This window comes from Pipra filicauda, unplaced genomic scaffold, assembly GCF_003945595.2.
Source record: "Pipra filicauda isolate LSUMZ 115617 unplaced genomic scaffold, ASM394559v2 scaffold384_size681814_pilon, whole genome shotgun sequence".
Taxonomy (NCBI): Eukaryota; Metazoa; Chordata; class Aves; order Passeriformes; family Pipridae; genus Pipra; species Pipra filicauda.
The window spans coordinates 468807-496252 of NW_024104514.1; the positions used below are offsets into that span (position 1 = coordinate 468807).

Genomic DNA, 27446 nt, shown 5'->3' on the forward strand with positions numbered 1-27446 from the left:
GGCCTACTGCCAGGATAATGCTCTGATCCCCAGGGCTCCTGGCATGCATGCATGCATGCAGCCATGCTCAGTGCTCCCAGTGCCCCCAGTACCTCAGCTTCCCTATGGCTCCCAGCACCTCGCCGCCCGCCGCGCTCCCCCCTCAATGAAGCTCGCCGTGGGAACCGCGGGGCGCCAGGCCCCGCCCCCTCACCTCTCATTGGCTGCCGCCGAGCAGTGATTTGCATATCGCTCCCTGAGTGGCCGGCGGCGCGCGCGGCTGTGGCGCCCACGGGAGCGGGCGCGCACGTGTCGGTGGCGGCGGGCGCGCGATCGACCCGGCCCGGCCGGGATGGGGGGAGGCTGCGCCCGGCGGGGGCACCGGGCCGCGGATCAGCCCCCTGCCCTACCCCTCGGCTGCAACTCCCCAGGGACCGCCCCACCGCCTGCCGACGGTCTGCCCCAGTGCTCCCCCGGAGGCAGCACCTCAGGAGTTAGCCCGAACCCGAAACAGGTGCCAAAGCAGCGGACTCATCTGCGAGCACTGAGAGAGCCAAATGCCACCGTGTTCCCAGCACAGCTCCAACAGGTCATGCCTACCCGCAACACTTCCCAGAGAGGTTTGTCTAATCTGGGCTTTACCTGACAAGCACAAACCCTGCCTGACCCTTGCTATTTCTACTGGAACGTCCTTAACATCCTCCATTGCTCCTGCTACAATTCAAATTCCTTCTCTTCCAAATTCCTTCTCTTCCTGTAAGCAATACAAAAAATTCGATTTCACTTTTTGTTTGCTCATCGAAGGCAGTTCACAATCCACTCTTCAAACCTATCTTCCCCACGCAACCCCTTATTCAGCTCCCTTAGTCCCAAAAAGTTCTTGTCACTCTCCCAGTAACTCTTTTTCCTTGAGTTCATTTCTGGAAAACAGTGCACTACACAGCAATAAATACAGTGCACTATCACACATCTCATGCACACCCTGCAACCATTCTTCCTTTGCGCTGCGCTCCAATTTTTTCCCAACTGTCTGACCTTTTTGGCTCTCAGTCTGGTTTTGATCCTCTGTAATCCCAATTATATTTTTATGTGTGCACGTGTGCGGAATCACAGTCTAGCCAGTGAAAGCCATCATGCATGGAAACCCCAGTGTGGCAGCCCACGTCAAAGCCTTGCATCTCTGTGCGTGCCCGGGGCACACGCACAGCAACGCGCGGGTGCCCGAGGTGACCCAGCTGCAGAGCCACGCGTAAAAAGCCTGTGGAAAAGGAAGTTCACAGGAAGCTGCTGGTCTCGGCTTTTCCTTTATGGAGCAGCAGCTGCACTAACATGTTAATATTTGCAGGTACCTTATATTTGGAAGTGGCCTTCTCCTGAACAGCTTGAACTTGTTTGTGAGCAGCTGGGGTGGGGCGGGGGAACCAGAAATGCTCAAATCCATCTTGAAAACAATGGGAAGCAGCAAACAAGAATTTTAAGCCAGAGTCTGGTATGAACTGTGATGCATCTGGCAAACAATTCACTAACTTGCATGTGGGAATTCATATCCAGGATTCAATATATCCTGGGGTAGCCCAACTGCACACCCTGTGCTTAACAAAGACAGCGGGCTAGAGCTGAGTCAGTAATTTACATTACAAAATAAAGCTTTAATCGATCAAATGGAGAAATCAATAGTGCAGTGAACAATCCTGATGGTTAACGCAGCACAAGATTTAACAGTTATGTTCTCAGTTTTTCCATATGCTTTTTTTTTTTAATATCATTTGAAAACTCATCTTCCAGCAGGAACTGGAAGCTTTCAAGGAGGCTGTTGGAGATTTCAGCTGACACTAGCTGACACTTGAGAAAGATGTTATTAAGGCCAGAGAAACAGCAAACTAAAAGTGAGATTTTTCCAGCTCACCTGGCAGCAAAATGACAAAAACTGAATTGCTGCTGAGGTCACTCTTAACATCCCATCAGGATTACAATGAGGTCATCCAGCACTGTCTCAGCTATCATGCCAGGCTGGCTGTCTACAGGCTGGGGAAGGCAACCGACCCATATTCCAGAGTCCACACTCCAGCAGATTTCAGAGACAGATGGTGCATTTCCTTTACAGTGACCTTCCCAGGTCCAGAGCAAACTCCTTGGATGGGGAAGCACCTTCTGACCATGGTCACTCCACAAAGGCATTACGTCCTGGAGAGAAGGGAAAGCTGCCTTAAAATCCAGACCAACGGTGTTACACTCTGTCCTCTAGCTTTGAGCTGCAGTCCCCTTGGTGTAGTACACCTCTCCAGACAGAACTTCCCTCTCCTTCCCTCCTCCATCCCTCTCAAACCAAACAACACAGAACACCATAGAGCATGTAACTCTCCCAAACCAGAACAAGAAATATTTTATGCTCCACACATAGCACCTCTTGGACACTTTGGATGAGATCCAGTCCAGCATCAGACTTTTGGCCTTGCCTGAGTTTTGGTTTTGCATCTCTGAAACACCCAATGACCCCAAGTGAGACAGGTAGATAGATTACGGTAATGCATTAAAGCCCATACCCTTTCTGGAGTGGTCTATAAGGCAGTGTTTAAGAACTGTTTTGGAGGCAAGGAAACCACACACACTTTAATGATGTGACTGAGATTATGCAGCACTAGTGCCCAAGAACTCATCCCAGGATGGGACTTGGAATCCAAGCACACAAGGCACCCCTGGCACATGGGATAACAGTGTCCACTTCCCCAGCATTTACCTTCTTCAGAAGGGAAAGGGAGGTACAAAAGGACCCCATTCCTTACCATATGCACGTGAGCCACGCAGTTCCCTTCAGAACTCTCTCTTTAGCAGAAATTGTGTTGCTGCTGTCAGTGTTGAGGTTGTACTCTCCTCCTTAACACACTGAAGAATTTGTGTGTGCACACATAGTTTCTCCAAGAAACTATGGAGAGATACATGGAGGATGGTGCCATTTGCTTTAGTGGCTGGTGGCCATCAACACTGTTCTGATGTTCCTCCACAAAGCCTCAGGCACCGGTTTACTCTTTTCCCTCCCATTTCTGGCATCAGGAATCTATTTACTTGTCCGTTTCTGGGTTCCAAATTTTTTTGGTGTGGGTTTTGGACACAGAGGCCTTTTCTTTCTTTGTCATTTCCTTGCCAGTACACATATGGCATGGGAGGAGGCCTGGCTGACAGAGGCAGAACGGCCATTTCCTACAGATACTCCAGGACAGAGGCCAGCATGCTGCCTGGGCTCACTCTCCTCAGAGGATTCACTCAGAGTTTTGCCATCAGTATTCCTCAATCTCGGCCACGCAAACATTTTTTTCCCCCACCCGCCAAATGCAACCACAGTAAAAAACATACACTGAAGTCCTAAGAAGAAAGGCAATTAGCTGCTAACAACTGCAGCAGCCCTGAGGTAAAGGGCAAGGGCAGCCTCTGCCACTCCCACCCTGGAGAGGGCCACCCACATACAGCAAGGGCATTAGGGCATTTCATACTCCTCTGAGCTATCGCAGTTAAGATCGGCATATTCAGCAGACAATGGAATGAGCCGTTCCTGCTCTGGCTGGCTCTGCCTTACCACAGAAATAGCTCCTAGCTATTCCATTTTCCAAGCACCAGTGGATTTCAATATCCTTTAAGCACCAGGAATTACCTCCCTCTCTTTCCAGCTGGTACTGGCATTAGCACAGCTCCTGTTATGCTTCAGATAAGTCACGAATGGTTTTTTTCTTAGCAAAACGACTTCAGATTTATTCAAAAAGTTACCCAACTTTACCTGGCACAGGTACAAAACAAAAAGCACTCCTGCATTCAGGTGTGGCATGAGACAAGATGACACCATGTCTCCATGGAAAAAGGATTTACTGCACAGCAGAAATGCCAGGGCACTGATGCAGGAGCGGAAGCAAAGCTCTTCCAAGTCTCTCAAATTGCTGTGATGATGATGTGCCTGTTGCACTCTGCCCTAGATCCTTTTCTTTGACAAAGCCAAATATCAGCTCTGAAAGGGGAGGCCCAAGGACAGAAGGGTTACACCAAATAGCAAATGTGACCCTCAGCAGAAGTTTTCAAGAGACTCTGTGGCACTCAGACACTTAGCTGGAGATCAATGCAGAAATAAATCGGAAGAGTGTCTAGTCACCCTGGCCAGTGCTCCAGAGGCTAAAGAAAGGCTGAACTGGGCTCACTGCTGGTCAGAGCACCAAGTAAACAAGCTGCTTGCCCACAACAACAGGGCCCCAAAGAGCAGCAGGCTAGACGTGGAGCACTGTCCCAGCTGGTGGTTTGAACATTAGTTTCTCCGTTAGTCTTGGTCACGGCCCATTTTGCCCGTCAGTCTCCGTCGCTGAGTCTTGGTGGTTCGCCCCGTGCCGGACTTCTGGATTTTCTTCCGTGGACCTTGCCCACGTTGGGATCTCTTTCCTTTTGTCTTTTTCTGGCTGTGCATGTGCAGCGTGGCAGTAAGAGCAGAGATTCTGTGCAGGGCAGAAATAGAAAAATGTTTGGGGACTAAAGGCTGCAGAAACAAGGCGACACCACAACAATAGCAGAAGAGCCCTTGTGTGACTCTGCAGGAAAGGATGCCAGCCGTGGCATGCCCGAGAGGAACTCCAAGGTGTACAGGAAACCTGCAAGCCTCCATGTGCAGTAACAACCACAATTAATTTTGGGATCAGTGGGCTGGCCAGACACTACAGAGTTAAGTAATTTTCCACACCCTCAGAGTAGTAATAAAACCTGGATACTGAAAAATGTGGAGAACGTCAAAGCTTTCAGCTTTAAGATCTTTTGACCTTCAACCCTAGAGAGAAGTTCTGCATCCTGTAGTATGTGCCGAGACGAAGGACTAGGTAAAGAGGAGAGCACGAAGCCCACTCTCCTCCTCCAGCCGCTGTCACCGGAGCCCGCGGGATGGGCCCGGAGCGTCCGGGCAGCCTGTGCTCCGCCAGCGGCCCCTGCTGGCTCCTGCCCGCAGCGACCGGGCAGCACCGCATCCCCTCCTGCAGCCACGCCGCGAATCCGGAAAGCAAATCCAGTCCTCTGGATCAGCTTCCAGAGACTAACAGCAGCGAAAGCCTGAATGAATCTATACATACTTGTCAGACAGGAAGGGGTTTCTGGACTTCTTGGGCATTGCTCTTACAGGCTTGTTTGCCACCTCTTCCCCTTTCTCTTTCTCTTCTTCTGATCCATCACTTTTTCCCTTAAAAAGAAAACAGTTTTGTGATTCTGGCATTTCCATTGACTTTTCGGTTTCATCCTATTTTGTGAACCATCTAGTCACAGATGAAGACTTTTTAATTCTCCACATCCCTTGCTATCCAAGTCTCAAGGTTTCTTATCGCAGTCCCTTGGAAAGGGATGACCAGTGACCTATAGTAATCTACCCTAAGATCCTAAAACTTCAGCATGATCTTAATGGCCGTGCAAATGAAGTCTAAATTATGAACCAAAGGTCTCAGCTTTTTTCTTAAATTACTATCAAGACCTCTTTAAGTGGATTTTCAGATTAGAAGATGACCTTACAAATGTAAAAGGTTAACACAGACACTTCACCAAAGAGCTCAAATCCAGCCACAAGTCATGAAGATTAAAAGAGATCAAGTCAAGCAGTACCTGAGAGTCTCTATAAAACAAATATAAGATCTCAGTTACAATGTATTTTGAGAATAAAAGCAACCACAACCAGAACTAAATGGTTTCCTTATTTGTGGTCCAAGCACAGGACCATAGAGAGAGAAATCCCTCCTAACAGTAATTTTTCTGGACAGGACACGGGAAAGAGCTTGTGAACAGTCCACACAGCAAAGTCTGAAATCTTGCTGCTTGTTGTGTTGTATCAGCTTTTAAAGTACTACAGTGTTGCCATCCAGTCCTGTGCCACCTTTCACTTAATCAAGGTCAGGTGGAACAAGCAAAGGATTCCAGGGAGTTTGGAGTGAACTATTCACAGGACATTTCCTCCTCTTTAGAGGCCCAACATAAGCCGTGGAAAAATACGAAAGTTATGAGTTTCCCTTTTCATCCCTGTTCCCAGCCAGCTGCAAGTCTTTAGGCATATTCAGGGAGCACTAGCCAGCCCTAAGAATGTTTACAGCTGATACAATCAGAGAGGTAGCAAGAGGCTTTACCACAGGGGTGGTCAGTCCCAGCTGGCGTGCCCCTGAGAGGTCGAGGTCACTGATGGTGGTCACTGTTACGATGTGGTTTGGGTGGTCAATGTTCACAGACTCTGTCCGAGATGTCACCAAGTGCTCCAGTTCATCAGCCTCATCTGGGAAGACAAAGAAATCCTGCACTGCAAAGTGCCAAACTTGTCACGATTTACACTGCTGTTCCTGCTGCACTGTGCTGGGGAGGGGTGATACCCAGCCATCGCAGGCAGGGCTTGAACACCAGCACTATAGGCATGGACGGCAAGCTCATTCTCCTTGCTGTGGGGACCCGGGTGAACACCTTGGAGATGCCCTCCCGCCTCCTTCCCTTCTGTACAACCCTCCTGTCCCCCAGGGCCAGAGGGCTGTGGGGTCACCACTCAGATCGCTGCCCAGCTTCTCAGGGTGACATGGGAGGAGCGAGCAGCTGCTGTTTCGGGACAATGTGCAAGCATCCCTGCCCCAGCCCTTATCACCCCAGGACCACAGGCATCCCTCTTTCTTCCCACCCGAGGGCCCAGCACGTACCGAGCGCCTCCTCCCTCTCGCTCAGCATCTTCAGGTACTCCTGGTGCCGCTGAAAGATGAACAGGTCACTGCGGCGCCTCTGCCGCCCCTCCTGCCCCGCTTCCAGCCCACCACGGCGGGGAGAGGGGGGGGGGACACAAGACCGTTCTCTCACCTCCTCTTTCATCTTTCTCTGCTCCTCTTTTAGCTTCCGTTTGATCTCCTCCAGCGCCGCTTTCCTCCGCTCCACCTTCCGCTTGTGGAAGCCGGTCAGGTACTCCCTGCCGCCGGCAACACAGAGCCCCCCCTCGGCTTTTAGCGGCCGGGGGATGCCGTCCTTCCCCCCTCCTCGCCCTTGTCCCGCCCGGCCTCACCTCCGCCTCTCCTCATCGAAAGTCAGCACCAGCCGCCCCTCACGGCCGCCCGGGCCCTTCTTCTTCTTGCGGCCCATAGCGGTACCACGCTGCTGCCGCCGCCGCCGCCCGCCCCTTCCGCCGCCGCGGGGCCCGAGGGGCGGCCCCTGCCCCGCCCGACATTTTGTGCCGCCCGCCCCCTCCGGCTCGAGCAGGGCAGAGTAGCCAGGGTCATGGACGTCCCAAGCTCCTGTTCCCGGCCTTAGCATCCAGCGTAGAGTGGACAGGGGGTTGCGTCAAGCATGGGAACCTCCAGCTCCACTCCTCTTCACTTCCCTCTTAGCAAAAGATTTTATGGCACTTCCCGGTGCGGACGTGCCAGTGCAGCACCCGATCTCACACCCTGAGATTTGTTCTGCCGCTCCTGAGTGATTTAAATCTACATCTCTTTAATAAGGGTCACTCCTCTAAATAGTTTAAATTTGCAATTCTTCATTTGAACATGCTTCAATAAAGCTCTGAGCTACTGTCATTGCTTGGTGTTAGTGATGCCTGTGCTGCTCCTCTTAGCCAGGGAAGGCAATTGCAAGGGACGGCTCTGACACCGAGTATCCAAGATGCAGGACCTGGCTGGACTGCTGTGATTTTTGTAGTGGTGGTGAAAGGTACTGGCATGAATTCGTGGGGGCATCAAGACTGCCATGTTTTTGGCTGATGGCTAAGAGTGACTTTGGCTGAACTCTTGAACCTTTATTACCCCCCTGTTCTTGCCTTAAAAATGGGTGTAATGCCTCTGTGTTGGCCAGCTGACTTTGGTAGAAGTTCTTGAAGTGCTGTAGGGGCAGCCAAAGCCAACTCCCACCAGCCCACAGAGTGTGACAAGTCCTGACACAAGTCCTGTCACAGCCTGGCAGCCACTTGTCCAGAGCCAGCTCTCCTTTATCAGCTCGCTTGCTGCTTGTGCTCTTTTCCTGGCCCGTCCTTTCACCAGCAGAAATGCGGAAAAACCAGTTCTGTGGTTAATTGCTGCACTTCCCTCCACGCCCATGGGGCAGGTCTCCTCCTCCTCCTCACTCACAGTCTGGGTGCACTTCAGCCTCCAGCCTCTTTGCCCCTGCCTGTGCTCAGCCGGCTCAGGTGCACCGGCAGGCCTCCGTACCCTTTCCATTAACCTTAAGGCTTTTCTTGCCTTCCCCTTTTCCCTCCGTCTGCCAGAGCTTGTCTCTCTGGTGGCTCCTTTTCCCTTGGGCAACCCACTGCGTTGGCCTGCAGGTGCATAAGGCACAGGCAGCTGCCTTCCTGGCCCTGTCCTGCCCTGCCTGCGGGGATACCATTAGGAGAGGATGGCCGGAGGAAACGAGCGGAGCATGAGGGCCCTGAAGGAGGTGTGGAAAAGAGCAGAAAACTCTTTGTGCGCAGATTGCGGGAAGCCAGGTGAGTGGTCGAAGGATGCTGGAGGAAGAGTTGGAAGCAAGGAGCTGGGGCTGGTCTCTAGCAGCTATTTGATGCTGGCTATCTGGACTGCACAGGAGCCTGGGGTGAAGAGGAAGGGAAGACATTGCTCTGGATATTCGTTTCCTCTCCCTGGACGTGTGTTGGCAAGGGAGCAGGAAGGAGATGCTGCAACAGCACTGGTGGGAAGAAGGACAGGGATGTGGGAGTGCTAGATAAGCAGGGGCTGCATAGCTGCAGCACTGTGGGTTGTAGTCATGTTAGCTCTCAAATACAAATCAAGGTCATGCCCAGTCAGGACCTGACAGGAAAGCTCCCAGTGAAATCCTAACTTCTCCAGAAAGAAGGCATGATTCAGGAGGGCATTGTCTCCTCCATGACTCAGCTCTGAACTGACAACCTGCCACACTCGCCTAGGAGATTACATTTACTGAAGGGCTAGCCCTCTCAAAAGGGTACCCAGTTTGAGGTCCTACAAATGCTGCTAAAACCCCCCAAACGGAGCACTCAAGCCAAATTAGGACTGGACTAATTAGTACCATTTTATCTTATTAAATTCTTCCAGGAAAATTTTAGATTCAAGGTTGTTTTCCACTTCCTGAACAAGATACTGTTGAGGGTTTGCTATGATGCACTAAACAACTCCTAGAGTCTTTTCCCAGAGGTGGTTTTATTTTCATCTTGGGTGACCCTTTATGCAAAGGGAGCACTTTGAAGTTTTTCAAGGTATACATTAATAAAGATTCAGACAAAGTGGTTGAAACAGAGAGAATGAGGGACTAATAGCTGTGTTTTTTCCTGATTGGCGTCTGTATCTTGGGTGTTAATTAATCAGCTCAGATGAAACTATCATCACCCAGCTCTCTGTTTCTCAGGACTACATTCTCAGGTGGGGCATATCTGCCAGGAAAATTCATCACTTCTAGTCATACCCTTTTTTATACTGTCAGATCCTGACTGGGCATCCTCTACTTTGGGTGTCTTTATATGCCTCAGCTGTTCAGGAATTCATCGCAACATCCCTAGCATCAGCAAAGTCAAATCCCTGAAGATGGACCACTGGGATGATGCTCAGGTGCAGGTGAGATCTTTATCCCCATTGGTACATCAGGTGGGTTGGGTCTAGGCTATACACCAAGTGTCCTGGAAAAATTAGCCCTTTGGCCTCACAGGGTTGGAGATGTAATCTGATTTAACCTGTTCCTTTTCTACTCATGCTCCTGATACTCAATCAGGGATAGCTCCCCATAACTCACCGGGAGAGGGAGGATGCACTTGCCTTATGTGCCTCCCTGTGCCCTGTTACTTTATGGCAAAGGCAGAGCTCCTGCAATGTGTCTTGCTAAGGCTAAGGGTCTTTGTTGCTCCAGGTTACTTATTTTCCACTTGCCAACACCATCCAATCTCAATGTCTCCTTTTGATTTCAACAGTCCAAGGGGAAAATCTTGGGCAATTCCATTCTCTGAGAAGAGTTTCCAGATATAATATGATTTTTTGAGAAAAATGGCATTTATAGAAACTTGACTTCTCCCCGTTACAGTCCCCTCAACTCACTAATCTCCAGGGGACTGAAAATATTTTCTAGAGATCCAAAGAAAATAATCTGTATCTTGTTGCTCTTTGGAAGAGGACCGAAGAGGTTTGGAATGGCCTCCCAGATGGCGTTGCAGAGCTGCTGTTGAACTCTCCAGATGTGGGGCATGGCAGCAAACCCACTGAATGTGTGTGCATCCAGCCCCACGGAAGTGACATTTATGGCATGCTGTTGATTCAGGTGCAATCAGTGTAACGTCTGAGAGTAGATGAGACCTTTGAGACCCACCTCTCTGTAGCCAGACTGCTGGGATGTTGCAACGGAGAGGAAAGAGAATGCTCCATTAGAGCTAGATATGCATCTAGCCCTGTAGTGGGTTAGAAAAGAAAAAGGTCCACATGAGTCTGCATCAAAGGCAAGGCACTAACTCTCTGTCTAACCCTACAGTTTCTGGCCAAGCATGGGAATGCTGTGACTAAAGCCACATACGAAGCTCACATCCCTATTTACTATTACCAGCCAACCTACAATGACTGCCAGTAAGTTGCTGCATACAGAAGGGGGAAGGGCAATTCTCTGTCAGTTCTTCTAGTTTGTTTCTGAGTTACCTGTCACCTCTCTCCTTAGAGTGCTGAGAGAACAGTGGATACGGGCCAAATATGAACGCAAAGAATTCACCGAGCTGGGAAAACAGCTGCCATATTCTGATGGTAAGAGCAGAGCACAGCATCAAAACGTCCTGACTGTTGCCTTTGCTGGAAACTTCCCACCATCATGAAGTGTCAGTGTTGCAAATCCCACAAGTACTCCTGAGAACCAAACTGATACTTACTGGGCATTGTTTTGGGGGGATTAAATTGTGGGAAGCATAGGCTGGCACTGGCACAGGTTGCATCCAATCCTGGTATTACCAGCTGGAATTTTTCAAAGGCATTTGATGTTCTGATGGAGACAGACCTCTGCAGTAAGGAATTTCTGTCCTATTGCATGCCACCCTCTCTAACCATGGCTGTTGGCTTTGAAATGTCACTGCCAGTGCTGTGACAAAGGGTGCTGCAGCCCAAAGGCCTGCAAAGTCAAGTGGGAAGAGTTCTGGTCCCGCACCAGAGTCTGCATGGGCCAGGACTCTGGTGTTCACAGGAGACAGCTCTCATGCTATCAGAGGCAGCAGCGAGAGAAAGACTAAGAGGTGGGAAGAATCTGGGAATGTCTTTTGGTGAGCGTTTATCTGAGCTGCAAACCCAGGAACACCACCATCTTCAGTTGTAAGTCAGAGGTGACACCTCTCAAGTGTTTGTTCTCAGCAGTAGTCCATCATATGCTTTATCCCAGAGGGGTGGCTGGGACCCCTGGCTGTGTGCAGCTCTCTGATGCCTACAGTGCTCATGGGGGGTGCTATTAAAAGCGGCTTTTCTGCTCCTAGGGGTGAAGGAAGGCATCCTCTGGAAGCGAGGTCGAGACAATGGGCAGTTCCTACCCCGCAAGTTCCTCTTGTCTGAGAGAGAGGGATGTCTGAAGTATTTCACCAAGCAGGATGTGAGTATGGTGGTCAACTCCCACCTCAGGGAGTACTCCACCCAGAGCAGCAGGGTCACAGAGATGTTCTGATTTCCTACACATGTTTCTGAGGTTGCCTTGCTTAGCCCAGCCCGGGGATGATAACAGAAATGTCACAGAGGAGAGGGGTCCCCTTTCCACTGTCAGGGGGACATTTCCTCATGTTCTCCCTTTGTGCTTCCCTCACCGCTGAGAAAAGGACTGATCTTTCACTTCATCTCTATCTGTTTCCCTGGATGTGTAATCCTGCACCATCCCTGGAACCAACCCCATTGTGAGATAAGTTGGCAAAAGCCTGTTCTCTGGTTGGTTTTGAGAAGGGCTACTTTTCTGCTCGTTCATCTCCCTGAAATGAGTGGGGCAAGTACTAATATGCTGTCACAAAGGAGGGGATGGCTCAGGGTAGGGAGGAGCAGGAGGTGTCCAGAGGGGACCTGGACAAACTTAAGAAGTGGGCCAATATGGTTTAACAAGGCCAAGTCCTGCATCTGAGTTGGGCAATCCCTGGTATCAATACCAGCTGGAGGATGAAGGGATTGAGAACAACGCTGTGGAGAGGGATGAGGGGGATAATGGATGAAAATGTGGTCATGAGCTGTCAACGTGCATTTGCAGCCCAGAAGCCAACCGTAAACTGGGCTGTGCCAAAAGAAGTGTGACAGGCAGGTTGAGGGAGGTGATTCTTCCCCTCTACTCCACCTTTGTGAGACCCCACCTGGAGCCCTGCATCCAGCTCTGGGGCCCTCAGCACAGGAAGGTCATGGACCTGTTGGAGCAGGTCCAGAAGAGGACCACAAAAATGATCAGAGGGCTGGGACACTTCTTCTGTGGAGACAGGCTGATAATGTTGGGATTCAGCCTACAGAAGAGAAGGTTCTGGGGAGAGAGGTTCATGTGGCCTTTCAAGTATTAAAGGGGATTTATGAGAAAGATGGGGACAGACTTTTTAGCAGGCCTGTTGTGATAGGACAAGGGAGATAATGGTTTTTAACTAAAAGAGGATAGATTTAAATTAGATATAAGGAAGAATTCTTTTACAATGAAGGTGGTGAAACACTGAAACAGATTGCTCAGAGAGGTGGTGGACACTCTATCTGAAAAAGTTCAAAGTCAGGCTGGACTGGGGCTCTGAGCAACCTGATTTAGTTGAAGAGTTCCCCGCTCATTGCAGAGAGGGTTGGACTAGGTGGCCTTTAAAGGTCTCTTCCAACCCAAATGCTTTTAGGATTCTATGATTCAAAGAGTGGGCTCTTTCCTTTTGAGATCAGTTAGCCTTTAGACTGGCTCAGCTGTAAAGTCAAAAACACTCTCAGTGTTTCACTGGCACTTCCAGAGTAGGCACAGCTCAAATCTAAATTGGGTGGGTTCGGCCACTGTTTGGTCTTGAGCACACCACATAGTGAAGGGTGTGTGTGATACATTTTGTTGGGAAGGGTCAGTTATTACTTTTTAAGATCCTCTGACCCTGTCTTGCCACACTTAGTCAATAGCTCAGGTCTCTTTTTTCTAGATTGCTCATGCGTGATCAATGCCATTCTGTTTTCAGGCCAAAGAACCCAAACTTAATGTTAAAATAGATGTCATCAATGCTACGTTCCAGCCAGAGAAGATTGGGAACCCCAATGGCCTGCAGATCACCTATCTCAAAGACAACAAGACCCGTAATATATTTGTCTACCATGAAAGTGGAAAGGTATCTGGTTTTAGCATCAAACACTGCAAAGCCAATGAGGTGCTTTGAGAAGCTGCTGATATTAAATAGTGTGAAACATGGGTAGGATGGGGTGTGTGAGTGTGAGTTGCTGTAGGTAACAGGGCGGGTTTCTGGCTCTGTGTTTGTGTATCTGTGGGAGAGTTTTGCTGCAGGGAGCAGGGCAAGAGCACTGGCTGAGTTGGTTTGTGTGGGAGGAGCTGCTGTAGACCATGTGGAGATGTGCTGCCTGTGCATGTGGGGAACGGGTCAGCCGTGCTACAGGCCTGTCAGTCTCACTCCAGTGCCTGGGAAAGTTGTGGAGGTATTGAGAAACACCTGAAAGACAATACAGTCATTGGTCACAGCCAGCATAGTTTCATGAGAGGAAAGTCCTACTTATCAGACCTGATTTCCTTCTGTAACAAGATAACCCACCTAGTTGATCAAGGGAAGCCATTTGATATAATTTTTTTTTTATTTCAGTAAAGCTTTTGATACTGTCTCTCACTGTATCCTTCTGGACAAAGTGTCCAGCACACAGCTGGATAAACACATTGTGTGGTGGGTGAGCAATTGGCTCACGGGTCAAGCATAGAGGGTGATAGTAAATGGGATAACATCAGACTGTTGACCTGTCACAAATGGGGTTCCACAGGGCTCCATCTTAGGCCTTGTGCTCTTCAACATCTTCATAAATGACTTGGATGTAGGATTGGAAGGGATACTAAGGAAGTTTGCCGATGACACAAAACTGGGAGGAGCTGTTGACCCCCTCAAAGGCAGGGAGGCCCTGCAGAGAGACCTTGACAAATGAGAGGGCTGGGCAATCACCAACCATATGAAGTTCAACAAGGAGAAGCGCTGAATTCTGCACCTGGAATGGGGCAACCCTGGATGTTCATACAGACTGGGGAATGAGATGCTGGAAAGCAGTGCCATGGAAAGGGACCTGGGGGTCCTGTTTGATGGCAGGTTGAATATGAGTCAGAAGTGCCCTAGCAGCCAGGACGACCAACCGTGTCCTGGGGGGCATCAGGCAAAGCATCGCCAGCTGGTTGAGGGAGGGGATTGTCCTGCTCTGCTCTGCACTAGGGCGGCCTCATCTTGAATATTGTGGCAGTTTTGGGCACCACAATATAAGAAAGATATTAAGCTGTTAGAGAGTGTCCAAAGGAGGGCAACGAAGATGGTGAAGGGCCTTGAGGGGAAGCCGTGTGAGGAGCAGCTGAGGGCACTTGGTCTGTTCAGCCCAGAGAAGAGGAGACTGAGGGGAGACCTCATTGCAGTCTACAACTTCCTCATGAGGGGGAGAAGGGGGGTAGACACTGATCTCTTCTCTGTGGTGACCAGTGACAGAACCTGAGGGACTGGCCTGAAGTTGTGCCAGGGGAGATTTAGGTTGGATATTAAAAAGAGGTTCTTCACCCAGAGGGTGTTTGGGTGCTGGAACAGGCTCCCCAGGGAAGTGGTCACAGCACCAAGGCTGAGAGAGTTCAAGAAGTGTTTGGATTATACTCTTGGTCACATGGTGTGACTCTTGAGGATGGTCCTGTGCAGGGCTAAGAGTTTGTAGTTAGCATAGGGCTAGGTGAATTTAGATGGCTCACTGTTGCTCTGGCTAAGCTTTCTATTCTGTCCTTTTCCATTTTCAGGAGGTAGTGGACTGGTTCAATGCCATTCGCTCTGTGCAGTTCCATTATCTGAAGGTAGCATTTCCCATTGCCAGTGATAATGAGGTAAGACAGCACTAGAACGCAGTGCTAAGTCTCCCACTGCTTATGTGATAAAGGAGTTCATTAGTTACTATTATAACCCCAGGTACAGAAGTGGAAATTGCAATGTCTAGATAGAGGGATGAGAATGTATGTTTAAAAGGGCCTGTGGCAGTCAGAAAACAACTGCTTTCTGCTGTTTCTGGGCATTTTGGAAGCAGAAGTGACTCCTGGCTAGGCAGTTCAGGAAATATGAATTTAGAAGATGGCTGAATTTGAGGGAAGGTGACTGAATTGGAAGGGCAGAGGGGAAACGAATAGCAAAGAAGCACAGCTAGGTGAATGTTACTCTTGCCTTTTTGTCAGATTAAAAATCGTCTGACGAGAAATTTCTTGAAGGAGGGATACATGGAGAAGACTGGTCCCAAGGTGAGCTGCTATGTTAGAAAAAATCTTAACAGGGACCTGCCAGAGAGCCACTGGCTTTCCCAACCTCAATGTTTTTCTCCTGCTCTTTCCCCATTCCCCCCTGACTCTTTAGACACCCGTGGGAACAGTGTGTGTGCACCAAGGGAGGGGAGAATTAAAGGAAGGGGAAGGACACATGTGAAAGTAGATGAAGCCAGAGTCCCTGCTTTCTCCCAGAGCGACAGATCTCTCTGCATGTGTCTGTGTGTGCGTGACCTTACAGGTATTTAGCGTCTAGATCTCTCCTGTCTCAACTTTGGAGTCCTTCACCACAGTCCAAGAGTTGGGGACAGCAGCTGGGACTGAAAAATCCGATACAGACCCCCACTCTCAGCTGAGAAAGGGCGAGGAGGAGGTTGCAGTTAAGGCAGGGGCTTGCTCTAAGTGGTTGGGATGAATTTTGGGTATCCATTCGTACTGCTCACAGCAGAGGGCACTGTACCCTTACATATGTCTCTTCCCTTCACAGCAGAGAGAGGCCTTTAAGAAGCGCTGGTTCACACTGGATCACCGCAGACTCATGTACTTCAAGGATCCTTTGGTGAGGGGGAGATCTGACTGCTGGGCAGCTGCAGGCAACGGTGCTGAGGGCAGGGTCAAAGTGCAACCAGAATCTTTGCTCTTCAGTTAGGGTGGCTTGCAGGTTCCCCAGCTGCTCTGGATGAGCTCTAAGTCTTCCCCTTTCCATCCCACTCAGGTCACATGCTTTCTGTGTTTGTTTCGCTGCCTGCAAACAATGGTAACAGGGAGGGCAGCAGTGTAAAGGTGGTGATGGAAGGGTGACATGGAGGGACAGGAGCATCAGTTTCTCTCTCAGACCTCTCAAGACCTATGCCCTTAGATATTTCTTTTCACTACAGTCTTTGAGCATAGACTCCCTGCTTTTCTGAATTCCCTGACCACCTCCAAAACTTTTTGTTGTTACATCCCTGGTCCTCACACACTCTCTCCTGTTCTTAGGTGCATTGTAATTATTCCTTGATTCTTCTGGATTTCCATAAATCACTGTCTTTCCCTCCTGATGTGCAGGATGCATTTGCTAAGGGTGAGGTATTTGTGGGCAGCAAAGAGAATGGATATAGTGTCCAGAAGGGATTGCCTTCAGGGACACAGGGCAACTTCTCTTGGCACTATGGCATCACCATTGTCACCCCTGACCGGGAATACCTCTTCACCTGCGAGACAGAGACTGACCAGCTGGAGTGGATCAAAGCCTTCACTAGCGTCATCAACCAGGCCATGACACCACAGGAATATGCAAGTAAGTACCTGGATGCTGTTTCCTTCCCCTCCTGCCACTCCAGTTCAGGGTATTGCCCTAGTTCACCACCTTTTTTCCTTTACTACAGTTGAAGCCTACTTCAAGTTTAAATCCTAGGAAACCATTCAGGAACTTATGACTCCACTCTACCTGGTCCTGTGGCTGTCAAGAGAGGAAAGCAGATTGACATCAGAGAAACACTGTGCTCTGAAGCACCCTTGAAGCACTTTTGCCCCCACAGAATGTCCACTTGTTTTGAGGGCCCAATTAAGCTGCTTCCTTTCAAGTGCAAGACTTTGAGTCTGAATCTTCAGTACAACCTGTCCCTGTTAAATTGCTGTGATCTGACTGGATGCTGGCAGGTCTTGCCTATCAATCAGACCTTGAAAACTTTGGCACTTACTGTGTTGGACATGGGACCTATCATCACTCCTGCATGAAACTGCAGACAGCCACCTACCTTACTCAAGAAAACAGCTGCCTGGCTGGAGCCAGGCACCCCAGCAGGTTGCAGGGGCTGCTGGACTAAGAGAACCTGTTCCTTTAAAAGAAATGTAATCTCTGCTGGTGACAGAGATGTGAAACATCTGGATATTTGATCAGTTAGAGCTGTAGTTGAGAAAGGTCACTTAAAAAATGTAACCTACCAGCCAAATGTGAGGCCTGTTTCCTTCTGCTCTGTATGGGCTTGAAAGTTTCTTCAGACTGCATTTGTGTGCAGACCGTCCTCTGATTGCTACAGAGGAGATTAAGAGATCATCTAAAAATAATGTGTGAATATACATTTGAGTGTGTGGATAATGTATGTGTGTGTGTGCGCACGTAACAAAAAGTGATGGGAGGCAGAATACTGCCCTAGGGAAGATACTGTGAGGGATATTCATGCCACTGAAGTTCAGCTGTCCAGCTTGAGTCTCTAGTCAAACCAATGGAGAGAAGTTGGGTCCTGCGGAAAGCAACTTACAGCATTTATAGAGTTCAGAGTCTGACTCTACTAGAGCCTAGGGGTTGGTGTCTGAATATAGTAATGCATGGATTTCTGCTCCCTCGTTCTCTGTATGTCAAAGGCCTGGCACTTTCATCAGGACCTACACATTACATACATTTATCTTGTATATCACACATACATACTATTTTATGCAGTAGTATAACAGGGAAATTGTATTTTCACATTCTTCTAGTAACAGCCCAAAACACTACATCAACCCATGGGTCTTGTCTTAAAGCTCATCTCTTAAAGCTTCCCCTAAGAGAGCTGTGTTTCACATAATGGAAGGATCAGCTGAGTTCTGCTGGTGACTGTAGCGTCTGATGTGTCTAGTTTTTCACAAGCAGTGTGAGGGAAGGTATCTTGTGTATTAAGGGGAGCTAACTAGAATTAATGAGACTACCAGTATTTTAATTAGCTCTTAAAGAAATAAATGAAAAAAATCCCATTTTAATTTGGTTTAACTTCCAAAACTAGCTGACCTGCTAACTGCTAAGGTATGAGGTCATTTCTTGGAAAAAAAAAACACAATCAGTCAGAGCAAAGAGCCATAGCTATTCATTGTATTTCCTGGGGCATGTGGACTGTGATTATTCCCATCAGAGCCAAATGGGCAAAGTCATGGTCCCCTGCTGATTCTCTGGGGACCCCTCTCTGTGCTGAGACTACCACAATCTGCTGGGAGTATCAACTTCCTGGATGAGGAGCAGCATCACTCATGCTGCTGCCATGGCGCAATGGAAATATCCACCTAACAGTGTATGTTCACTGCAGTTTGCTGATCTCTCCCAGTTTGGAACATGACTTTCCTAAAAAACAAAGGCCATTGCACAGTGAGGGGAGTACCGATGGGATGCTTCCTTCTCCTGTTTGCTGCTGAGTTATTGCTGATGGAGATGAGCAGAGTCATTTGACTCAGCCACAACAAAGCTAATACACTAATGATCCGAAAGAGTGTGGCTAGAGTGGCCTGAAAACCCCTGTGAACTAACAGCAGAGCATATTTAGTATGATGCATCTGTCTCTGCTTTACAAATTCTGTCCCACCGTGTCTTCCTTGAGATGAGTAGGCTCAGATGTGGGCAAGGAAAGAGCAGGGTAACATTGGCATCAGTGTCACAGGATGATGTCCTGCTAGAAGGTGATTGTGCCTACCTAATGGGCTTCTGCCCCCTGCTGTGAGGGGATTGGAGGGAAGGAGAGGAAAGCTTAGAGAAGGAGGAGGAGAGGAGGAGGAAGTCTTTGTGGAGAGGGAGGAAAGACTAGGTTTAAAATATCAAGCCTTTTGAGTCTTTAGGAGCTTCCTGCTGGCTGGAGAGCAAGGGTGGAACAGGGCCCAGGACAGAAAATGTGAGATGTCCTACCATCTGATGGGCCTGCTTGCAAACTGGGGACTACATCGATTGTCTACAGCTTAAAGGGCCCTGATGTCCCTGAGAGGGAATGGGGGACAGACTCTCTCTGCCTGGCTTGGTTAAGGTCCAAGGAGAGCAGTGTGGCTGCTCCCTGCCTATTGCACTTCCAGGGCTGGCCCTTGTTTCCCTTCTAAAGCTACAACATCATGTGCTTTCTCCCTTTCCTTACCGTATTAGAGAGTCTTGTCTTTCAGTTGTCTCCTCTCTTAAATGAGGACAAGTGTGCAAGGGGAAATGGGACAAAGAAAGGGAAATAATAACAAGGAGGAAGAGGGAGCAGGAGAAAAGTGCAGGAAGATATAGGGGAAGAAATCATGTCTGTCAGAAAGAGGAGGGAGCCAGCAGGGCTCCTCAGCTAGTGGCTAAAAGCACAGTATAAACTGGGACTGCATTCGCACTGGTGTGTGAAGCTGTGAGTCAGACACATTCCTGCACGCAGTGGTCAAGGCAGCTCTCAGGAGTTGGTTCAGGGGGCAGAGCTCACCTCTCCAGAGTCTGTCTAAGCTGAGACGACACAGACTTGGGAGCAGAAATCCGCTTATTCACCAAGTCTGCTGGTTTCCCCGGGCCCAGCAACAAATGAGGAGCTGGTAAAGAGAAGAGACGTTTCCTTCTGGCTGGCAGAAGTTATCTTGTACCTATTGGTCTTGAAGGGGAGGGCAGTGTCCCCTTCTTGGCCCTTTGATGGTTAAGGGCAACAACCGGACACAGCTTGTGATGGACAAGATCACCAAAATGGACTGGGCAGCTGGAGGTGAGGAATAGACTTCTCTGGATAACCTGTCTATGTCTGATGAAGTCTCGCCATTCTTCCCTTGACTGCTTTGCTGTTAAGGCTAGACGTGTCCCATACAGTGAGTGGAGAAGGAACAGGTCTCTGAGAGTTTGATTTGTTCTTGCTCACCCTACTCAAAGATGTCTTACAACCCTTCCTTCATCAGCGCAAGGCCTGGAGAGGATCCCAAGGGTAGTAGTTTCTTGGAGGAAAGCAGCGGTGGGGGTGATGACAGTAGTGTCCTGGGAGGGGACAGCCTGGTCACGGGGCCACTGGGTGCAGTGCTGCTGGTCATGTGCCTCACTGGGATGGTGGGGAACATCTACACAGTGGCGGTGGCCTCTGGCAGGGTGGTGGGCTACTCAGCAGGCTCCTTGGGGGTCTATGTGATCAACCTTGCCTTGGCTGACCTCCTGTACCTGTCCACCATTCCCTTCGTGGTTTGCACCTATTTTGCCCATGACTGGTTCTTTGGGGATGTGGGCTGCAGGCTTTTGCTCAGCCTGGACCTCCTCACCATGCATGCCAGCATCTTCCTTCTGACCGCTATGAGCCTGGAGAGGTACTGGGCGGTGGCGAGGCCGCTGCAGGCCAGGCGGGTCAGCAATGCTTACCGCAAACTGGCAAGTGCCATCCTCTGGCTCCTCTCACTCCTGCTTACAGCCCCCATGATGGTAATGACCCAGCTGCGGGAGGGGGACAGGCCCCACAAGCGCATCTGCATCCCCACCTGGACACCAGCAGCTTTCCGGCTCTACCTGACAGTGCTGTTTACCACCAGCATCCTGGCACCCGGTGTGGTGCTGGGCATCGTCTACACCCGCCTGGGCTGGGCATACCGGGCCTCAGCCTGGGGCCTGGGGCTGCCAGTGGCCGGCCGGGCCCCCTCCCGGCGGCTCTTCTCCAGGATCTCTGCCATCGTGGTGGCCTACTGGGCCTGCTTCCTCCCCTTCTGGGCCTGGCAGCTGGCTGGGCTGTACCAGAAGGATGGGCTGGGCATCGGCCCCACTGCCCAGGCCTACCTCAACTTCGGTGTCACCTGCCTGGCATATGGCAACAGCTGTGTCAACCCCTTCCTCTACACCCTGCTTGCCAGCAGCTACCACCGGCGCCCTGGCCACAGTGGGATGGGCATGGCACAGCCTGCAGCACCCTCCCGGCAGGCTGCAGGAAGCCACAGCCTCCCCCTGACTTTCAAGGAGTTGTCAGGGTCTCTGAGGGAAAGCGAGGGGTGAGCAGTGACCCAGGTTGGGCACATCTCCTGGCCTTTGTCTGGGGTCAGGTCAAGAAATAAAAGTGCATCACCTTCTGTGGTAGGATGCAGTGTCTTCTATCGTTGTTGCAGTGCCTTCCCCTTTACATGGATGCTCATCCTGCTTATCTGTGGAGAGGGGGAGAATGCTTGTCTTGGGGTTCCTGACTCCATCCTCAAGTCCTTCATGCCAGCCTCCACCTTGCGCAAGGCTGGGGAGTGGGTGGAAGGGAGCAGTCAGCTTTGATACATCTAAATTATACAGCTGGGGAACCCTCGCCACCCCTCACCTCCTCACTAGCAACGGGCCAAGCCATAACAAAGTCAGGACAACAGTGAGTCATAGATTTCACAGGAGCAGTGAGTCACTTCAAGAAGCAGCCACGCTGGCAGGAGACCTGACTAAGGTTCGTACTCCTGTGGTAAAGCTACCACTCAGCTTTCTTCATCCACCCTTCACGAAAAAATCTTTGAAGAGTTTTTCTAAAGAAAGACTGCCAAGTGCAGTTAAGAGGCATTGTGAGATCTCCACGAAGTACAGCTCAGGGAGGTCAGCACATTTGCTTAGCTTTCAAGATCAGCCCAGCAGAGAAAGCTGCAAGGAGAGAGCTCCACTCTGTATCCATTGTCACAGCTCTCGGTGACCTCACCAGCACCATAGCCTTGCTGTGGTCTACTAAATGTACCCCAGTCTGCCAGACTGTGTCAAGACCACTGTGTAAACTCGGCCGGGTCTCTTGCCTTGAGGTCATCTAGCCTAGCATGGCTCAATTCCATACAACTAAACTCTTCTCTTCTCCACAAAGGATGGCCTCATCCGTATCACCCCATGGGAAGAGTCCCCAAGCTATACTGTCCCCCAGCTATGCCTATGCACAAGGTGGCAAATGTCACATGTACTGTTATAGATGAAGCCCTAAAGAGTGTGATGTGATCATCCAGAGCAGATTGGCTTTGGGCAACACAGGGCTTCAGTGAGATCCAGCTGCAGAGCCTTAAGTTGCTTGTACACCCCAAGTGTTCCTGCCTCTCAGCTCAGCTCTCATCTTCAGCTCTCATCTCTCTCTTCCTCCTCAGCCCCACAATTCCTAGCAACTTAGCCTCCCTCTGCTTGAGTACCTAGGACACAGCACCTGGCAGAACCTCCTAAATTATGAAGTAAGAACAGGAGGTGCTGCTGCTGCTGTTCTCCAGCTGCTCTGCAACTCTTTAATGGGATTTGCAGAGCCAGGCCTGCAGGGAATCCTGTAGGACATCAAATTGTTAGTGCTTTGTGTTGCTCATGGCCAAGCCTGAATGTGAGGACACAAAAATTGGGCCTTTTTATCCCAGACTTACCTGGTAACATCTGTGCACTGTGGAAACAGCAGATCCCACCTTTCCTATGCCCAGCAGGCACAGCATGCCCAACAGCAGTAATCATTGCTGCCAAGGTAGCATCAGACTGGGAGAGCCCCCAAGGCATCTATGCAGTAACATCAAACATGCCTCATCATCTCAGACTCCTCAGTCTAGCCTCCGTTTAGACTGAGAAGTGCTCAGGCTCATTTGGGCTAATGTGAGGGAAGGGGTAACAAAAGCATAGGGCACACATCCTTAGCATCCCACGCCCCAGCTGGGCATTGCTAACTCTCCCAGCTCTGGATGAACCAGGCAAAGCACTCAGGGCAGAATAAAACCAGACTCCTCCAGGGTACTGCCCTCAAGTGCCACAACACAACACTATTTGTGCTTCTGCAGCTATTGGAAGAAAGGATTTGGATGAGAAGCCCTCTACATACCCTGCCACACTCAGCAAGGCAGCTTTTTCTACTGCTGTCTCCACGCAGTAGCAAGAGGTCCCAAGATGACATAGGAGAGCTCTGTCATGAGTAGGACCAGCCTCTTCAGAGGGGTACAGCCAAAGCTAGTGCAACTGAAGACTTTCCTCTCACTCCATGCCTGGCCAGGTTTACCTAGCACAGCAACTGAATGCTGTCTGAAGCCAGCCAGGGATGCTTAATTTAGGGAGAGATAGATTTAATCAACCAGTTTTACTCGGGCAGGGTAAGGTGTCAGTCCAGACCTCAAGAGTGGGTGACTTCGTTTAAAAGACCCTTTCACTCTCCCTCCCAGTCACAACTAGCCCCAGCATTTCATCCTGAGGATCTCCTTGGACTTTTTAACTTCCACCTTCCATCTTCCATCCTCACCCTCTTCTCCATCCATGGCCAAGGATGACACAATTGCATCCACTTATAGTACCTAAAGTTGGCTACCTTCATCCACCCACTCCTCCAGCAAGATGCCCAACCCATGATGACTTGCAGGAACAAATTAGATTTTGAGACTGGCTAGACCAAAACTCCTGTTTATTAATTGTTTTTTCTGCATCTTTGACATGGAGGCACCAGAGGAAGTTATTCCCAGCTGAGGGATTGGAGCGTGAAGTCCCCTTGTGTATCAAAGTAGTCAAAGACAGCGAGACCAAGCCGGTTAGGGAATGTGAACTGGTGGCCTGGCAGGTGGACTGTCACATCGTTTTGGTTGACACCAAAAGTGATCTACAAGAGAAACAGAAAAGTCAAAAGTTTCTGCCAAGACACCCTCAAGCCTTTTCCCTGTACCACCCTCCACTCTGCAGGGTGAACATGCTCAGCAGCATAACCTGTTCTTCAACAGTAGGAGTGTTGTTCTGGTCTCCCAAGAGATGCCTATTCCCTGCTCCATTCAATAGTAATATCCTTTTTAGCCAGATGGAGCTTGCACATTTGATCCCCACCCTCCATCACGCTCAGAGCCCTAAGTGGTGGCACTGGCCAAGCAGGAGAAGCCAGCCACCTCCTGTACAGACAGCCCTGAGACAGCCCCTGTAGTTGTGTGTCCTGTGTCAAACACCCTCCTTTCACCAGAGCATGTACAGAGAGTATATATGTGCGTACATATATATATATATATATATATATATATATATATATGCCTGCCTCACCTCTGCTGTGCCCCCTTTCTGGAAAGGGAAGACAGTCTCCCTGTGCTCTGCACCCCACTCTTCCACCTTCTTGGAGTTGCACACAATGGTGTTCACATCACCATGAGCATCAAAACGGGGGTTGAAGTGAAGTCCGAGGTGAGTAGCATCCTTCCCCAGATTCATCACAAAGCTGCAGAGAAAAAAACCCAGACATCGACACTGCTTAAAAAAAAAAGGTAATGAGAAACATCCTACCATAGTATTGAACGTTCAGCACACAGAGCTCTGAGTGGAGAGTTATCCTGCACCCAAAGCAGTTCTCAAGGTGTCAGTTGCTTTCCACAGATTTCCTTTCAGCCCCAAACAGTTAGCTGGTGCCTGACAGCCACTGTCTTCTCCCCATCCTGCAGGCAGCTGAAATAATTACTACGTGGTCAGCTATCCCGAAGTATCCACAGCGGCAGTGAGAAGAAACTTCCTAGCCTAGCATCCACCTTGCCTCTAGGCCTCTTACCCAGATGAGAGGAGGCATATTATTTGGCAAGAGAAAGCCTGGGAGGCTTCACTCTGACAGTATCAAACTTCAAAGGCACTGGGAAATGCTGGGACCTGTTTTCTGGGACACCGCTAGTGCTGGTACAGTCGCTACTTCCTGCCAAGGGGCTCCATCAGCCACAGACCTGCACAAGGGCTTGGGACAGCTGCAGAGGCTTTGGTGGGGGCCCCAGGCACCCCAATTCCTGCACATTTAGGAGTATATTTCCACTTAAGCCAACCTGTCTGCTCGCCACCTTTCCTCCTTCCTTCCCTACCAGCACATGAGATGCAACTCCACCATTACGGTGCCCCTGCTCCTGGGCCATCTTCATGCAGGGCAAAGGATGTGGCTGAGTGGATGATCTCAACCCAAATCTCAGTATAGGCACAGCTTCTGTTTCCTTTGCCCTGCACTAGAGAGGATGTGGTCACTGCCAGTGCGTGCAGCTGGAGCTTCACATCTGCTTTGGCTTAGCCCCTTGGCAGTACTGTGTCTGCAATGTGCATTAGGTGATGACTCACTGGGAAGCACTGATGGTGTTAACCCCTTCTCCTTTCCTACCCAAGGGACAGACTCCTTTTGTCCCCCACCAGCAGAAGACAACTCAGTGTGGTGCCCTGGCCATCCCTGGGCAGCACAGCACAGCTTACCTCTTGGCATTTGGTGCAATTTTCCCTTTGACAGTGAGGCGCTGGCCAGGCTTGAGACCCAAGTTGGTGCACACTGGTCCCTGGGGAACATTGAGGCAGAGACATTAGCTGAGTACCTGCTGGCTCGCTTGTTCTGACTTGGCAGCTCTCCCTGCTGCCTTGCAAGAGGATGCATTGCTTTGGACTCATGGAGAGACAGGGAAACTCCCTTCCTCCTGGGGCACTGCACCAGGGACATCCCAGAGAAGTTATCTCAATCACATGGGACATGTGCCCAATTTCCCAACCTTTCTCCTGCTGCTCTCATCAGCATGTCTGTATTTCACAGACATGAAATGTAAGTACCTGCACTCTCCCATCACACCCACCCCATTCCAAACACACCTGTGTGCCTTGTGGGTCTCACATCATCCTGTACAAGTCTGGCTGCCATGGATGGCAGGGATGGAGCCTCCAGTCCCTTCCCCTAGCATGTTTTTGAACTTCAAGCCTTGCCCAGGTCAAAGGGCTCAGATACCTTGTTTCCCGGCTCTCAAGGGCTTGGAGATTTGGGAGTTTTTTCATAGCTCAGCATTTGCAAGAATATCTCTTGCTCCACATACACGTCTTTCCCCATCTTCTTTCTATGACTGAAATTTCCTGGCAAACCTATTTGTATTCATTTGCTATCGCAGCAAAGGCAAGACCCCAAGAAAACTGAAAATCTTTTCCCATTCCACTTTAATAAATAAGTTTGCACTTGGGACAATACCTGCTTAATCACCTTCAGCCTCAGGAAATATAAATTAATCAAAGAAGTGTAATCACTCTTTTTCTCCAGCAGTCACAGAATGTTTGGGGTTGGAAGGGACCTTGGAGATCAAGTCCAACCCTCCTGCTAAAGCAGGTTCACCTAGAGCAGATTGTACAGGGTTATGTCCAGGTGGGTTTTGAATATCTCCAGAGAAGGAGACTTCACAACCTCTCTGGGCACCCTGTCCCAGTGCTCTGTCACCCTCACAGTGATGAAGTTTTTTCTCATATTCAGATATAACTGATATTTAATTTTGTGCCTGTTGCCCCATCCCCTGTTGCACCTTCCCCTGTTGCTGGGCACCTCTGAAAAGAGCCTGACCCCATTCTCTTGACACCTGCTCTTAAGATATTTGAATGCAGTCCTTGACATTCACAGAACACTTCTGTAAAGCACATTCCTTCCAAGAAAGAGAGAAATAACAATACGGTGACTAATGAAAACTTCAGACAGGAAGCAAGCAGTAAGGCTGCCCAGAGAAGATGCTCAGACAGCAATAAAGATTACTGCAGCTGCTTTCCCAGAGCCGAGCTGCTGCAAAACAGGTTACCCCAGCTTAGGGCCCAACCCAACAAGGACCCCCCCCCAAGTACTTCCCCAAAGGGATCCTGCAGGGGCAAAGAACCACTCCTCTCAGAACATGAAATAACAGCCACCCCTCTATAGGGGATGCAGCAGGGATCTTTTACCCCCAGCAGCAGGCACCCAGCTCTATCAGACCCTCTGACACAGGGGCTGATGTGCAGGTGGAGTAGGATAGCACAAGCACCCTCACACCAAGCCAACACATTCTCCACAACCCCTCTAATGAAGCACCACCTCCAGCAAAGCTGCCCCATCCCTTTCTCTACTCACGCAAGACATGGTGCTGCTCTGCAGGATAACGCTCCTTTCCACGGATGTGCAACAGTCCCAGGCAAGCAGCTCTCAGAGCCCCACCCTTGCCTTTAAATAGATGGAGAACTGAGTTGCCCCAGCCCTTCTCCACCTCAGGCACCAATGGGAAGCGTGGCAGGGCTTGCTTTTAGGGGGGAGGGAGGGTCTACCAGGCAGAGCTGCCTCCTCCCACCCTCGCTCAGCCTCCTCTCCAAAATGCTTAACGCAATTCTTCCAAGCGGGCTGCGGGCCACTCCAGGATGAGATCCAGCTGTGTGTGGCCATGAATCCAATGGAAAATAGTTTTACAATGAATGTTTTACTATCCAAGGCTTTTATCCCACACGGAAAAGGGTCAGATGAATTGAGACTTGGCAGGAAGGGTCTGGGGGGAGGGCTGGGCTCTTCAGCTCAGGCTGTCTGGAACAGAAGAAATGTCACTGAGCACACACAGTGCCTCAGAAACTCTTTGTGGTCCAGGTGAAACCCCAAGAGCAGAGAACTGACTCTGGATCCAGGGTCACCCAGCTGCAGTATCAAGCC

General features: G+C 50.0%; 4 protein-coding genes across 5 annotated transcripts; 2 read left to right on the forward strand and 2 right to left on the reverse strand.

The window, feature by feature from the left end:
• Positions 1 to 1600: 1600 nt before the first annotated feature.
• Positions 1601 to 7122, reverse strand: NOL12 (nucleolar protein 12). 2 transcript variants are annotated; one of them, XR_003539654.2, is made up of 7 exons: positions 7010 to 7117; positions 6811 to 6916; positions 6657 to 6705; positions 6105 to 6247; positions 5070 to 5176; positions 3749 to 4448; positions 1601 to 2163 (listed from the first exon to the last, which is right to left on the reverse strand). XR_003539654.2 is itself a non-coding variant. In XM_027715296.2 (6 exons), the coding sequence occupies exons 1-6, from the start codon at positions 7084 to 7086 to the stop codon at positions 4277 to 4279; spliced, it is 654 nt and encodes a 217-aa protein (XP_027571097.2). In that variant the 5' UTR covers positions 7087 to 7122; the 3' UTR covers positions 1608 to 4276. The 2 variants fall into 2 exon arrangements, 1 of the variants encoding a protein (XP_027571097.2); XM_027715296.2 differs by having other exon boundaries at positions 1608 to 4448; positions 7010 to 7122.
• A 1197-nt stretch (positions 7123 to 8319) lies between these two features.
• On the forward strand, positions 8320 to 17285 carry LOC113984900 (arf-GAP with dual PH domain-containing protein 1-like). Its single transcript, XM_027715324.2, has 11 exons — positions 8320 to 8422; positions 9391 to 9521; positions 10423 to 10514; positions 10603 to 10685; positions 11399 to 11511; positions 13079 to 13225; positions 14878 to 14961; positions 15304 to 15366; positions 15875 to 15946; positions 16435 to 16666; positions 16755 to 17285. Exons 1-11 carry the CDS (start codon positions 8332 to 8334, stop codon positions 16781 to 16783), a joined length of 1137 nt encoding a protein of 378 aa, XP_027571125.1. The 5' UTR covers positions 8320 to 8331; the 3' UTR covers positions 16784 to 17285.
• A 2615-nt stretch (positions 17286 to 19900) lies between these two features.
• Positions 19901 to 21081, forward strand: LOC113984822 (urotensin-2 receptor-like). The gene has a single exon (XM_027715170.2). It carries the CDS (start codon positions 19985 to 19987, stop codon positions 21077 to 21079), a length of 1095 nt encoding a protein of 364 aa, XP_027570971.1. The 5' UTR covers positions 19901 to 19984; the 3' UTR covers positions 21080 to 21081.
• A 2349-nt stretch (positions 21082 to 23430) lies between these two features.
• Positions 23431 to 26977, reverse strand: LGALS1 (galectin 1). Its single transcript, XM_027715326.2, has 4 exons — positions 26883 to 26977; positions 25235 to 25314; positions 24065 to 24236; positions 23431 to 23639 (listed from the first exon to the last, which is right to left on the reverse strand). Exons 1-4 carry the CDS (start codon positions 26889 to 26891, stop codon positions 23496 to 23498), a joined length of 405 nt encoding a protein of 134 aa, XP_027571127.1. The 5' UTR covers positions 26892 to 26977; the 3' UTR covers positions 23431 to 23495.
• Between the last annotated feature and the right edge of the window lie 469 nt (positions 26978 to 27446).